Below are 15962 nucleotides of genomic sequence, written 5' to 3'. Positions count from 1 at the left end.
TAACATTTCAAAGGATACAGGCTCTTTATTTTCCCGAATAGAATAGAATATATCGTCATGGCTACATATTATTGTTTTACAAAGTCTCAGGCCAGGGAAACACACATCATAAGCAATGGAAACAGTTGCCCAAAGCAACTTTATACAACAAGCGCATCATAGATACTATAAGTTCTGGAGACATCACCGAATGCACAACAACTTAACAATCTCCCAGCAGTGTGCTATAAAAATTAGGATGTGTACAATAACAATGCTCAGGTTTCTACATCTGGTTACGTTATTATCAATCAAGATGAACGGTGCACTGGTTCCGCCTTAAATCGATCCCCTTTTTGTCCTGCGATGGCTGAGAAATTCAGAGGTAAGCCCAATATGTAGGTGTAATGGTCAGGAGATTATGCGGATTTAGAGGATGAGGTTACCTCTTGCTGTGCGAACTGCGGAAGTTGAACCCTTTTTGAACCATCTGCTAGCCGCTTGCATGGAAGATGTGGTTCAGCTGCAGCGAACTCATTCAGAACCTGGCAAAAATTTTGGCAATACATTGGAAAATGAAAGGCAAGGGGCAATGCTTTTCCAGATCTTTTTTTTAAAAAATAAAAAGATGGCTCAATTGACACTATTAAAAAACAGCTTCTCAGCTTTATAAATTATTTGTCCGTACAACAAATTAAGTGCCTAAACCAGAACTACCAGTCTTTGCAATCAGAACTGTAAAAGGTCAGTTGCACTGGTTGCCCAACAAAATGTGAAATCCAACAGTTTGCATATGAAGTTTCTAGGAACATGTTTGTTCCACATGACATGATGTTTAGGAACAAGTTTATTGCAAAAGTTATGCCATAAAAAAGAGGGTAAAGCAATTTGATCAATTGCGAATTTGAAGTCTTCTGGCCGGTTTGCACCTCAACCAGTTACCAGCAAGCTGGTCAGGTTTACTAGCTAATCTGGTTCATCTTTTAATTTAATAAGAGGCAAAGCATTTCAAACTGCAACTAGCCAACTGGCGACTGCCAACTACCTTATGCTCTCTCAAAATTAGTGCTGGTAGCAGTAGCATACATAGGCGTCTTTTCAGTTTACCTTCTCTGCTAGTCACCGCTCAACTCTAAATTCGTGAGGAGCAATGGATAGCAAAGCAACAAAGCAATGAAAACCTAATGCACCAGCAGTTAAGGACAAGATGGATGAACCACACACATCAACTTGGATGTCAGTAGTTCCTAAGATGATGACAATTGACATAAGGTAGACAAACACCATGAACTGATCAAGAGCCAACCCTTTAGAAGCAAGAATACAGACACAGGGAGACTGATGAGTGTATAGAGTATATAGGTGTTCTATTGCTCGCCAATGGTCTGAGTTATTTGGCCTGAACCCTGAAGACTCATTGAGTTGGAGGGCCTTAGACTAAGGCACTCCAGTTCACTATATAATTTTTTTAAGGGAGGGAAGTCTGCTACAGAGATTTTTGTGAGAAGTGTCTTATATATAAAATCTAGTTAAGAAAATCTCAAGTTACAACATCAGTCACATGACGCAGGGGCATCAACCATCACAATGTACACACACCGCATCCAATTGTATGGTTTATATCTAAGTTATGTATTGCCTATGGTCTGGTATACCTTCAGCCTGCTGGTGCTTACTCCTTTGTAGATTCCAATTGAAACACTTTTCTTCGTTATGTTGTCTTTCGGTTTATCAGTTTCTGGAGGGTAAAAATGAGCCAAAAACCAAAAGCAAAATTAGATGTTTTTCCACCATATTGGATACAAGAACCTTTTTTCCAAATAAAACAAACTAAACTTGAAGTTAGCAAACTTATGTTCAGTTCAATTTATCAGGAGTGTCTTTTAGTTTATCAATTTCTGGAGGGTAAAAATGAGCCAAAACCAAAAGCAAAATTAGAATGTCTTTCCATCAGATTAGATACGAGAACCATTTTCCAACTTAATACAAACTAAATTTGAAGTTAGAAAGCTTATGGTTAGTTCAATTTATCAGGACCAATCTAGTTCTGCAGTCTGCACAAGGGCACATGTCTACAGTTATTGGTAAGCAAAACACACATGTGAAGTGTGTTCTTCAGAAATATCTAGTCATTCTACAAGAATTCCAATTACTTGTTGTCCATTGTGAATGATTTGATGCTTGTCACCTTATGAGCCTACTTGAAAGTTGAAATACAAGAAACTCAAAACACAGTAACAGGAAAAATGCAGGAATTGAGTGTCATGATCAATCAAGTCCTACGGCAGCTGAAAAACAAAGGAAAACTTCAAAAGGTGTTTAGATACAACACCAGAAAATTGTAGGTTTGGAAGAGACAGAAACAGAAGCATGAGATATGGAAATATTCCTCCAAAGCCCATATTGAGTAGTCTACCATATTAGGAGTTTCAAAGGAAATCATGGAGTCCAATCCTTTGTTCCAAAGGCCTCCATAGGACTTTTTTTTCTTACAGAAGGATTGTAATTGTCCAAAATTCCATATTTATCCTCCATTTTAAACGGGGCCTAAAAAATGCAATAATCCAGCGACATTGAATTTTACCTAGTGCACTTGTAACTGAGTAATTGTGAAAGAAAGTTCTATCCAAAAGGAAAATTCACATGGGCATGAGAAAGGGTCTCGTAAACTTTACCTGGTTTCTGATTGCTCCAATCAACATATCATGACAACCAGATGCATGCACATTCTTTAATTTTGGACACTGAAGAAGCAACCGTTCTGCGCAAAATATTTAGATGGTTAATAACGATGGCTACTATCAACATACTCAACAACATGAAGAAAAGGGGAAAGGACATAAGACCTGGATTTAGATTTGTACAGGAGTTGAGGTTTAGATCATTCAGCTCTGGACAATTTAGATATAGAGCCTGCCATATGTGAAATTAGTAAACCATATGAATGATTATTTCAATAAATCAAAGCCTGCAAATTCCAAAACACTTACATCTATTGCTGAGCAGCCCCATAGACTGAGCTTCTTCAGATTGCCATGCTTAATGATAAGCTTTTGGTTAGTAGACTGTTTTTTCGAGGTGGGCAATTTTGGACAAAATCTAATGGCACCGTTAATTTCACCAAAATAAGGCCCCTGTTTTTCATTCTGCAAACTAGCACATAAGGTCATTCCACAGTCCATTAGCTGAAGAAGTGGTAATTGTGCTGTTGCAAATTGGATCCCACCTATGAAAAGACAAGATAAGTTTTTTTTACGCTGGATCATGTAAACACATACAGGTGGACATCTATAATGGAGCACGAATAATAAACCATGAGAAAAAATCTGTCTTACACGTCGTCACATTTGGGCAAAGAGCAAGGAGTAGCCTTGATAAAGTATGAGGAAATGCCTTGCAGATCATCCCGACACCATTATCACTGATACTAGATCTGGAGTATAATCAAAATAGCTAATTACATCAGTTAATTTTGAAAACCATTAGAGGGGAAATAAATCAATAGCTTTATGATGACTTCGTATTTTATTTATTTCTAAGGACATAAAGTAGTGATTACCCGCTTAAATCAAGCAATTCCAAGCTTGCACAAGATCGAACAATAGATGCAACAGCTGCATCTGTTATTTTTGACCCTAGAATCAATGATAGCATGCACAAGCCCCTGTGACATAATAACAAGATTGAGATCAAAGGGTTGAAATGCTACATAGTTAGAAATTTGTGATGATAATCATTGTATTATAGCTCAAAGATCCAGCAAGATTACATTAAAAGCATGGTGTGCTGGAAAGATACCTGAGGCTAGCACCCTCCAGAGCAAACACAGCTTCATTGGATAACTGAGCAGATGATATGTGCATGTTTTTTAAGTTAGGACAGGTACGACCCAGGCCATCCATCAATGTGACAAGATCAGTACAGTCGTTACTTTGCTGTGTGAAGCACAGCGAGATTTCGCTCATGTTAGGACAGTTTATGACCTACAAGGCATTTACACTCCAATGAATTATAGCTGAAAAAGAAGCTGTTAAATTGTTAAAGTATTAAAACAAAATATTACCGATTTTGAAAGGGAACAAAGATCTGACAGCCAAAGAATTGACAGGCTTGAGGAGTTTAGATTAAGAAAACCAAGGTTACAGCAACCACCAATTTTGAGAACTGAGAGAGAATGCTTTTCCGAAACAAACCGACTTAGTTCCTCCCTGTTGAGAACAGAAACAGCTTTATTTGAAACAGGTCCTGGAAGTGGGAGGCTAATAGTGTTGCAGTTATTTTAAAACTATGTAAAATCAATAAGTATTGAACATTCAAGATACCAATAATGGCAATATAGCCCAGGAGAAAAACTGGTTTATGCAAGCATAACATAACACGAGAAAATGATTAGGGACAACAAAAATTATCAGCAAAGGAAAGAACCAACTAGATTGCATTTTTAATAGTAGAATTGTAAAGAAGAACAAATCCTGGCTTGGCAGAATCCAATTTGCTAGGAACCTTGATTTTACATGGCAATTTTTAGATGGGAAGCTAGCACTTGCAAACAAATACATGTCAATTTGAGCTATTCAAACTATATCCAAGCAAGCCCACTCTATGTAATATAATGAAATTTAAAGAACCAAAAGACAAAGTCAAGATACATAAGTAAACACCACATCACGTATGCAACAACTAATAAGTGATAACGTTTGAACGTACCCAGTCATCCTGTTGACTGCGTTGTCAGACATGCTGATCTCAAGAGTTCCTAAACTTGGGCAGGAAAAAGCAAGACAGGCCAGTATAGTGGCATCAACATCACTGCATAAAACAATAAGATAGTTAGATACCTGTGATAATAAGTTATAAGTACAACATCTTTTTCAAAGCGCAATAAACAGAAACCGCAAGAACTGTGTATATGCCCTGTAATAAGCATAGCATCTTCTTCTCAGTGTAAATAACAGAAACAGCGTCAAAGCTATATTGACTACCACAGTGGCCAGATCCAAAAAAAGGTAGTTACTTGTGCTCATTCACGTAAATCTAAGCGCACAAGTTAATTTCACTGTTGATAGGCTTGAGCGAATCTCTATACTGATGGAAAAAGAAAAGATTTTTTTATTATTTGAACTTTTTAAATTTTTAATTTAAAAAAAAAACCTTTCAAAACTTATTTCCAAGATCTGAACCTTTTGGCCACACTAGCCGGACTGGCGTGGCAAAACAATACTACCATGCCGGTCTGGTTGGCGTGACAACGTATTTAGCCATGCCGGTCTAGCTGGCGTGGCAGCGTTATTTGGCCACACCACCCTGGCTGGCGTGGCAAGATAAAACTATCGCGCCTACAGTGTGTGGCGTGTCAGTGTTGTTTTGCCACGCTAGGTGGGCTGGTGTGGCCAAAAGATTCAGATTTTGGAAATAAGTTTTGAAAGGGTTTATTTTTAAAATTTAAAAAGTTCAAAAAAGAAAAAAAAAAGGGATAGTAAGCACAAAAGGTGTAAGACCAGTTCTACATTTGTTAGTGTGCTTGAAAACCTTTACGATGTGAATACTTCTAATTTGTTTAGGACAAATATTACAGTTACTTAAATGATAATAGACTTGTTAGTTGGTGGTCACTAGCCACTTTATATTTTATAAAGGAAGGGATCTTTAAAGGTTAACAGATGAAAAAGATAAGACAAGTGAAACAAAAGGCAACTATGCTACAATCCCTTCACTGCCAGCTTCTCTATCGCACTGGACCTAGAAAGAGTCCAAACTGGAAGCATAGATCCTTGAGAAATAGAGCAGCTATGAGTGCTGTCCACTACCTCTAATGTTCCAAAACAGATAATCCCTCACTCGCAACAGAGACCTTTCAATGTATTGTACCAGCAGGTCATTGATAATCATGTGTTCAATTGTCCTTTTGCTTTACCAACCAAAATGCTACCTAATCTGCGCCCATCCAATTGACCATGCATACAGAATAACATGTCCCACAACTGTAGAATCAGTCAATATAACTAAAAATTATGATGAAAATAAAGTTTCATTAACACGGCAAAGTGGAGCCAAGAAAAATGTAAAGAACCCCATTTTCACAACTGAAAATAGATGTATGTTATTTAACATAAAATAACTGAACTGCGTAGGTACTGGCAGAATGAACTAATACTGTTTTTTAAGTTTTTAAAAATAGTTGGTGTAGGCCACAGGCTCAAATAATATGAATTATGATAGAAGAGAACAGTTTCTACTGTTCAAAATTAGCAGATTTTATTCTAGGGCTAGTTCTATGTCAGTCCATCATCAACGATAAACAACACATTACATGTGCATTTCCTACAAATTAATCTAGTCGATCACTTGTGAAAGTTATACACGCCACCCTTGCAACTATATCAAAAGATTGTCCAAAAGAGGGAGATATCAGCACAGACATGTCTTAAGCATGCTCCCCATTATTTTCACCTTGCTGCACTGAGAAGTGAGACACTGACAAGCATCGTGTTGTGCAAACTAAATCTCCAAACACCAAGATCTGATGAACCCCTCAACAGAACACACGAGGTTTTCTCATCCAAAGCTAAAAGGCCAGAAATGACGAGCATTTTCCCAACAGTTTGACACTAGTAATTCCAATAAAATAGTTTCATGTGCCAACACCATTTGGTAGATTTACCACCTCAGCACATCCGACCGCAAGTCCATGGGATTCCGGTGTCGTAAGAATAGAAATGGCATTTCAGTGCCATGCCGACTAGCGATAAATCTTCTAGCAGCAGTGACAGATCGGCCATCAGTTGTCCTTGGGAAATCTCACGTTTTCGACGAGTTAGTGTGATTGTGCTATGGAGTTTAACCAAAATTCATTGGCCCTAAGAGTCAAATAATTTAGAAGGCATTTTACAGTGCCCTGGGCAGCCACCGATGAGAGATCCGGCCATGAATCCGAGCAGATCGGCGTGGAAATGAGATCGTTTTTGAACCGGATTCGTTGGGGGTTTCACCTTTCCATTCGCAGGGAGAGCCGCGAGAGCGCGGGGCACCGCGGGAGCAGCGCGCCGACGAGGCTGACCCCAGCGGCGCGGAGGCGCAGCTCCTCCGCCGCGCGCCACACTCGCCCCGCGCAGTCGCGCCAGCCGCGGCTGACCGCGGCGGCGGCCATGACCCCCCTGGGCCCCAGGCGGCGCAGCACCTCCGCCATGAGCTCCCTCGGCACGGCCCTCCCGCCCAGCTCCACCGCCTCCTCCTCCTCCTTCAACTCCTCCTCGCCGCCCTGCCCCTCCACCATCTCCACCTCCCCCTCCCCGCCCCGTCCCACCGCATCCGCATCGGGAACCACCCTCGGCTTCTTCTCCGGAGACGACGGCGTGGCCGAGGCCGAGGCGGTGGCGGCGTCCTCGAAGGAGAGGGCGCGGCGGAGCTTGGTCCCCTCCCCTCCTCCGCCTCCTCCGCCGCTGGTGGTGGTGGTGGCGGCGCCGGAGGAGGAGGAAGGGGAGGGGGTGGGGGCGGGGCCCCCGGCGGCGCAGACGTGGCCCTTCTTGGGGAGGCCGCAGCGGCCGCAGTTGTAGCTGCCACGCGTCTTGGGGCGCGGCGGAGGCGGCGGCTTGGGCAGCGACGCCATGGGCGCGCCCCCCACTGGATTTAGGGTTTGCTCGCGCGGCTGTTGTTGTTGGAGGTGGGGGATGGATGGATGGATGGGTGGGGAGGGGAAATAGTTAGCAGCTCGGGAGGAGGGCGGGAGATTGGGGACGGATTGGCGCCATTTTTCGGGTCGCGAGTGACCCACCGCCCGCCACGACGCCACACGCGCCTCTACCTCTCGCTCTCGACAGCCAGTCGCAGTGAAAAATAAAAGGAAAATTTAAAAAAAATGGATGTTAGGTTTTCTATGGCTTTGGGAACGGGGAATTGCCTTTCATGTTTAAATACTTTCTTTTTTTTTCTTCTTTTACCACTGGAGTGCCTGGAGGAAATTCCCATCACTTTCCTATCTTTTTATCGCCCTCCTTCAGACAATCGCTTTTACACTCCTCGACTTACCCTGACTCATTTTTCCCATGTGCTCTTATCAAACTGTTAAATGATATGTTTTTTATAAAAATGTTTTAAAAAACATATTAATTCATTTTTTAAATACAATATTAACAGATAGTTAATATTCAAATAATCATATGCTAATGGATCATTTCATTCTACATATCTTTTCGATCTTCTCTTTTCTCTCCTCCCAAACACAACTATCAAGATAAAACTTGAATTTTACATTTAGTTTTAAGTTAATTTTGAGTTTTTTTTTCATCGTAGTTTATTTCTAGCATTTTCTTTTAAATTATTAAGAATGTATATAAATTTTTATTTAAAATTTATTTTTTGGTTGGTGATAAATAATAATAATAAGCAAAAACGATGATTGTGTAAATTTCTTCTTTAGTGAACTTTTAACTTCCTAGTTCCTACTAGAAAATGTTGTTCGTTTCCAAAAATTTAAAATTGTTGTGTGATTAAAAAAATGATGTTAGGACACTCCCAATTCATCGAGTCTATAGATATAATTATCTATTTATTTCACCACGCATATATAGTTTCCACATTAGTGTCTTTGGACGAGAAATTAAACAACTATTTTCCACTCACAAACAAGTATAGGAGGATCAGCTATATCATTTTAGTCAATGTGTCCATCTGTGTGTACTATCAACTTCGAATAAATAGTTATTTAGGTAGTCGTCCCTTGACAACATTCTAAGTTGATGTGATCGGATCAGTGAAAAAGCTGCATTCCATTAAGTAGAACAGGCACATGCATCCAATCTATCCATGGATCATCAAGGCGGGTTGTCTATCGAGGGGGATTGCTCCCCAAGTGTATCGTCATCATCGACATTTCCTCATTATGTTTACTCACCCTCCCACAACTACCTATTTGTGTAATAGAAAGCTTCACCAAGGTAGGAGATGAGTAGTGGGATGTCATCTAGTAGAGATTGGGGTGGAAGTACGGGAGATTAGGGTAGGGATTTAGCAAGGAGATAGACTAGCGGTGCGCAAAATCGTTGAGGGAGAGAAAGTGTGGACAGGAGAATGGAGTTTTCACAGGAATAGGCAAGCGAGGAAGAACATTAGCAATTCCCACGCGAGGGAGGCACCACTTCGAGCACACGACGAAGGCGCGAGATACGAGCGCGATGAATAATGGCGGGAATGGGGCGACGTGCAGGGATGAGAGATCGAGATGGGTGTTGAGAAAGGAAGTAGACAATACCCAGCCAAGTAAGGGATCTAGACTCTACCTTGGGAGCTATAAGGATGGAGGAAACTACAGGCGGTCAAATGTTGAGTTGACCATCGGTGAAACATCGAGTTATACATGATAAAAAATCAGCTATTGAACATTTAGAATTTTAATGAAATATGGTGAAAACACACATTAAACATGTCGCCATCACGTATGAAACATTGAGTTTCAATTGCAACATATGTTTTTCTTTCAGCAGAATATAATCATGTGTTATCTTGTTATAAATATTAGATAAGTAGTTTAGGAGAAAAATAATTTTGAAGATCTATACAAGCATGGAGTAGAAACAGAATAAGTAGTATGCTAGATTGCTAGGAGAGAGAATAGGGGCATGGGCGCCCAATACTTTACCGACCATTGGTGAAACATTAAGTTATTAAGTTATACATGGCAAAAAAAATAAACTATTGAAATATATTTTTATGAAAAACAATGAAAACACACATTAAAATATGCCACAAAACCGTGTATGTAAAAGTGCACCTAGGCCCCCATTGGGGTTTTGGACGATTGATGACAAAATCGTAAGGGAACTAAGTGTGCATAAAGTGTATTGAACATGTGTTATTTCCAAAATGAAAAGAAAAGAAATTGCAATGGTAACCCTTACAAAAGATAAGGAAACGACACTGTATAGAATTTGACATTTTTGTTTACAATGCATGCATGGGTGATGCTTGGAGCTGCCGAGGTGCCGTCTGTCCATGGAGCATGAACCATCATAATTTTATCATGTTCCTTTTTTTTCAGAGTCTAGGCATGCCGCGCTATCAAGAGGGGTGTGTGCAATGCGAGACAATGATCAAAAGTGTTCAAAAATACATTCTTAATTGTTGTGTTGAAAATGTCAAAGTCCCACACCCTTGAATCCTTGTTTTGGGCTTTAACTGGTAACCTGGAGTACCCGAGGCCCCGAGCATTACCATGAGTTTCCTGGTAGGCTTTTCGTGTGCCTAGAGCTCCTATTTCGAAGGCCCCGACCTTGACTTGGGGCCATCTTTCTTGTAGTACGTCCACAAGACTCTGGGAGTTATCTCGGAGCCACCCATAAGCCACTTCGCTGCCCGGAGCCTCGATCCCGGGGACCTCGGGCTAGTCTGAGCCACACTCAGCTTGTAGTCCCGGAGAATCTAGGTGGATATCCCAAAGACTCCAGACAACCTCCTCAGGTGTCTAGAGGTTGTTTTCCAGGATCTCCGAGATCCACTTCACGGCCACAGCAGCAACACTTGGAGGCTCCGAGGCTCAAGCCTAAATACTTCGAGATCGGGCTGTCAGCCTCTCAACGGCTAGTGGTTGGTTGGTGGGGGTAATTATACCCCCCCGGCAAACCACCACCCTCTCCCCCTCTAGCTCCCCGTTTGTGTTCTCTCTCTCTTGGTGCTCTCCCCCTCTCCATCTCTCTTAGCTTTGAGGCACATCTTTGTGGGATTTTGGTGGCCTGAGTGCTTGTGAGCTAGAGTTCACCCTTGAGCACTTGAGATCGGCCTTGGGCCTTGCACGTGCTTGTTACTCTTGGAGCCTTGGGCCTTGGGCCTGGCCCGAGCCAATCGCCGGTTTCCTGGTCACCGGGAGGCGCCTTCCAGCAAGGGTCGCCATCGTGGAGTCCGCAGTCGCTAAAGGCGGGGAGTCACCGGACGCTTTCGGTGTGGAGTCACCGGTCGCCGGCAGCAGGGATGCGCCCGGCGCCGATAGGGGATGGCATGACGCCCGGGCGCCCCTTCTGTCCGCTGAGTAGGTCTGGGCCGCCGGTACCGTACCGCGAGCCTCCATTGTCCTACGAACCATCGGTGCTGTCCCATTGCAAACGGAAGGCCGGACTCTTCATATCGTGGAAGAGCTACCTGGGGAGGAGATTCTATGGTTGCTGTCCTAAGAGGGTAAGTTAACACTAACCCTTGCTGTAAATTTTAGCTATTGATCAGCAATCTCCTTGTTATCTATTGAATAATTGCTATTGATCAGCAATCTCCTTGTTATCTATTGAATAATTGCTATTGATCAGCAATTTCCTTGTTATCTATTGAATAATTGCTATTGATCAGCAATCTTAGTAAATTTTAGCCAAAGAAAAGGAGATAAATCTATTTTTGGTAGGCTTGTAAGATAGATGAGAGCTATTATTCAAATATGTGTGGTAACTTCTCAGTGATATAACAATTCAACTTCAAGTATTTTAGCTATCGATTCTTGTCAATTTTTGTTGTTCTTTTTTTTCTAATATGTTCATATTTTGTTTGCATATAGAATGAGACAAGGTGCGATTTCTTTCGGTGGTACGAACCGCAATTTGATGAACAAGGTGGATTTCTTGGTGACTGAGCTTGAAGAAAAAAAAAGATTAAGGAAGAAGGTATTCAAATCCGTTTGGGTGAGCTGATAAATGACCTCAATTTTAAATGAAGGATGTTCAGCCTTAGAGATGTGGAGATGTTGTTGCCAATCTCTGCTATTCGAAAATGCTTTTGCACCGCTGCTAGTTATCATTCTTCACTATCTTAGTTTCAGTCCCAGTTAGTTTCTGCAGTCCCAGTTTGTGTTTGAACTATATCGTTGGTTAGTCTCTATGTGTTAAAACTCCATCTGTAATAACTCTTGTGTCAACCTTATCATGGTCACGCCATGTTGTTGGCTTCAGTGCTATCCAATGCCGGCTTCTTACATGATGTTACTGATGTTTTGCACTCAAATGCGATGTTTCAATAACTGCCGCTAGGATTAAATTGAAGTTGTATGAAAATTGGCATTTCGTGCCTAAATGGAAAACATGGCAGTAAATGGGACCAAAGATACTAGAAGCGGAGGATGCAAGAATGGATGTTTGATGCTAAAATGGAAATTGAGCTGATGTCTCTGCCACTAAAAAAGAAAGTACCAAAATAGAAGATTACCAAAACTGGAGCTTGTGACGGTGAAATGGAGCATATGGCTCTCTAATGGAGCAGATCAGGGAAATGGAGCAACATCAGGGAAATGGAGCATGTCATGGTGAAATGGAGCACCTCAGGGAAATGCAGCAATAGCAGTGAAATGCAGCACATCAGTGAAATGCATGTCACATGCTCCATTTGCCTCACTTGCTCCATTTCAGCAGCATATGCTCCATTTGCCTGACGTGCTCATCAGGCGTGAAGGGGTTGCTTGGGGCGTGACTTGTTCCACACCGGACCACCTCCTTCTGGCCACAACGGTTGGCAAGGCTAAAGAGCTGGGCCACGATCAGAGCCATCTTCTCCAGCATGCGCTTGTTGCAAACGCCTGACCTAAATGCGTGTATGACAACATGGTGGGCGATGTGCGGGATGGTGTTGCAGACCTGGCTGAATCGTTGGAGAAATGGCACAAGGTCTCATCCATGCCCTAGCGGAGGGCGTTCAAGTCCACTTCCATTCCGGGAAGAGGAAACGTTCCCTGAAAGTTCGCCATGAATTGGTGGCGAAGATCCTCCCAGGAGTAGATTGAGCTCTCGAGGAGGTTCATCATCTGGGAACTCCCCTGGGCCTTGAGAGCGATGGGGAAGTAGTTCGCCATCACCTTCTCATCGCTGTCGGCTGCCTGGATGGCGGTGATAATATCTGGAGGTACTCCGTCAGGTCGACGGGGCCATCATACTTCTCAAGCAGGTTGGGCTGAAACTTGGCCGGCCATTGAACCAGCTGGAGGCTCGGAGAAAGGGTTAGGCAGCCCGAGCCACACACTGCTTCAGTGGAAGGGAGCATTGGGGTTGCCCGACGGCCTTCCTCTAGATGGTCGGGGAATGCTTCTCCCGTTGGCTAATGGAGGGAGAGCGCTGATAGTCAAAAAGGCGCAGCTACCCCCACGTGGGTGGCACGCTGCATAGGCACCCTCACGCTCCCCATGTTATCGACGAGATGTGTAGAAGACGTGCGCATACTAACATTAATGTGGGGGAGTGGTTGGAGCAACTCCCTCGCCTTGTCAGCTTTCCCTCGATGTGGCTACGTTCCTCAAAGGGAAACAACTTACATCGGAGATGGTTGGGCTTCGCCTCCGGATCCATCGCGCTCGCAATGGGCACACTCGGGCCCCCTCTCGAGGCATGAAGAGTGCTTGGGCCGCTGCCCGAGTCCCAAAGACGATTGGGCTTCGCCTTTGGATTCATCACGCTTAGGGCACCCTACGTACTCGGGGCAGCATCGGGCACCCAAGCCGTTCCCATTGCTAGATATATATTGTTCATCGAATTTGGACGAGCTTCTCGAAATTATCAAAGATGAAAGAGTTCATGATGTCACAACTTACAAGGGAGGCCCTTGATTGCTTGTACTTGTCTCAGTATCTTGAAGATGTAGATCTTATACGTCGTGATGTGTACCACAGCGCCCTGATGACCCGAGGGGAAAGGAACCCGGTTCCCATTTCTTTGACACTATGTGACATGTGGATAGTTAGATGGCTAAATAATTACTCACTTAACTCACATTAGTGATCCATACGTGTATTTTGAAAGTAGAGTGATCTATATGACACATCTAAACAAGTTGGATGAGCCTGCATGTATTTTACTCTACAATATTTATTGCAAAATATATAAAACATTGTTTAAATACGGAGGTATATCATTCGTAAGAAAGGAATATCATAAACCGAAGGAAGTAGAAGTTAGGAGAAAAACATTACCATTGAGAATCATTGCTCAGTCACTCCAATATGCACCAGTGATCAACTCACATCAAAATATTAAGCAATCCAAAATTTCTTTTAGTTTTTTTTCTGCACATTTATATCAACCTTTGTATTATTCTGTCCCAAGCACAATGAACTATGTGTAATTTGGGAGACCTGCACAAACATACCATGAAGAGATGGCAGACTTTATCAATATTCATGATAGCAGCACCACATTTAAAAGCAAGAAGAAGCTCAATGGCACTGAACATTACTATCGACAAAGAGTAATAATTGGTAAAGGCAACTTACAGAATAGATTGATATTTCAATATAGCTAGAATGGTGAACAATCATAGTGAGGCTTCATGTTTGAAGGTAGACACAAGATCAAGGTGGGTAACTGGGCATAAGTCAAACACCAAGTCACCAACATTTATCACCCGCTTTTCATTGATCAAACCATTGCAATATTTTTGTTTTGTGCAAGAAAGAGGAAAGGGCTTCGGCGTAGGTGTATGAGAAATCTTCGACAATTCCAAGTTGGGCGCCACCAGCGAGGATGACAGGCGATGGAGCGGAGTGAGAATGCACGTAGTGGTGACAACGATAGGAGGATGTGACCTTCAGAGAGAGAGAGAGAGAGAAGATACATGCAACGATGTTATTAGAGGAGCGAGGAGGCATCATCGCTCAGAGGATGGCATGGCGGCTGGGTTAGCGTAGATGATTTTGCAGTGGCGGGACTCGGCGCATCAGCTCGTGGGGTCAGTGAGTTCACTGAATGATCCATAGGCTCAATCCGTTATGGATGTATGAAGCCATTAGTTAGAAGAACCCGACAACTGCGGAATGAATGGGGGGGGAATTGTCTATGCGTTTCACTGGAAACATGTAAGAAAGAATGAAACTCCTCCTTTTTTATATCAGTATCTATACTAGTACTACAAAAGACAATAATGATCAGCCCATGTACACTAACTTTTGCTTGTTTTACAAATTAGTGTATGATATTATGCAGTAGAATGTCTGTTGGAATAAAGTGAATAACATATATTTAAATAAACATGTGCATTTTACCCATAGCAAAATATGGGAATTTTGCTAATAGATATGAATGTACATAATACGTAAGTACATCAAATTCGAAGTACTCCTAGATGTAGTATATCGGTCCTAAAATAACTTTATATTTAATCATAGTAACACAAATTAAGATTTTTTTTAAAAAAAGCTAAAGTGTTCTTCATCAATGAAAAAAATAGGATCGGTGGGTGGATAAGTAAGAGATATTAAAGAGATAAAACTAATCTATTTACATATCAAAGTAGGTAAAGAGTAAGAAATGAATATTTGGGACAAATCGTGTATATATGCTTAAAAAGTAAAGTTAATTTAGAACACCGAAAATAGTACATTCAATCCAAGTCGAACAAACAAACATATGATCTGGAGAACTCTCTTGAGCCCTGTCAACTTTCCCCTCCCCTTGCTACAGTAGATCTTCCGTTCTCCGCCCCTCCCCCAAAATACCTGCATTTCATCGACCGTTGGTGAGGGTTGGAGGAGGAGTCTAGCCACCTCCCATATTAGTATAGTGTAGCTAGGTTGTAGTATTTCGTCAGGTTCTTACTATGCTTTTGGGTATGTCCCGTGTGATTTCTTTTTGGCGAAGGACCCGGGATGCCGAAGTGGATGGTGGAGGTGATGGTTTCCAGAGGTGGAGCTGTGAGATGCGAAGGTCTGTTAATGAATTGAGGGATGGAGACATCTTCTTGTGCTCGTGTTAGCTACAGGCGCCATGTGAACGCGGCGTTGGCCTTGGAGCTTTGGGCGGCATTGCTCCGTGCGGCTGCGGCGTTGTCCATGAAGCTTCGGGCGGCAGTGCTCTGTGTAGCAGAGGTGGCCTGAGAGCTCTGTGTAGCGGCGTTGTTCTATGTGGCTGATGGCTATGGAGCTCTAGGCGGCAGTGCTTTGTGCGGCGCGGCCCACAGCTTCCATGGCTTCGCTGTTGCCTCCGACTGCTACTTTTCGGTAACGGTGAAGATCTTCCATGGTGTCTCCTTTCTCC

The 15962-nt window shown here is 42.5% G+C and overlaps 1 protein-coding gene across 6 annotated transcripts; it reads right to left on the bottom strand.

The window, feature by feature from the left end:
• On the bottom strand, positions 1-7689 carry LOC4333510 (F-box/LRR-repeat protein 17-like). Of its 6 annotated transcripts, none has more exons than NR_184571.1 (12): positions 6969-7689; positions 4687-4788; positions 4043-4187; positions 3778-3962; positions 3539-3643; positions 3315-3412; positions 2970-3205; positions 2826-2892; positions 2655-2740; positions 1635-1717; positions 426-524; positions 1-349 (listed from the first exon to the last, which is right to left on the bottom strand). NR_184571.1 is itself a non-coding variant. In XM_066308163.1 (11 exons), exons 1-11 carry the CDS (start codon positions 7583-7585, stop codon positions 287-289), a joined length of 1794 nt encoding a protein of 597 aa, XP_066164260.1. In that variant the 5' UTR covers positions 7586-7648; the 3' UTR covers positions 1-286. The 6 variants fall into 6 exon arrangements, 4 of the variants coding, with proteins under 4 accessions (XP_066164260.1, XP_066164261.1, XP_066164262.1 ...); XR_010739777.1 differs by having other exon boundaries at positions 192-340; positions 426-502; positions 6969-7648; XM_066308163.1 differs by lacking the exon at positions 1635-1717 and having other exon boundaries at positions 1-340; positions 6969-7648.
• Positions 7690-15962: the final 8273 nt, after the last annotated feature.

This window comes from Oryza sativa, chromosome 3, assembly GCF_034140825.1.
Source record: "Oryza sativa Japonica Group chromosome 3, ASM3414082v1".
Lineage (NCBI taxonomy): Eukaryota > Viridiplantae > Streptophyta > Magnoliopsida > Poales > Poaceae > Oryza > Oryza sativa.
Note: the sequence above shows the minus strand (reverse complement) of the source record. Positions and strands in the feature narration are given on the sequence as shown.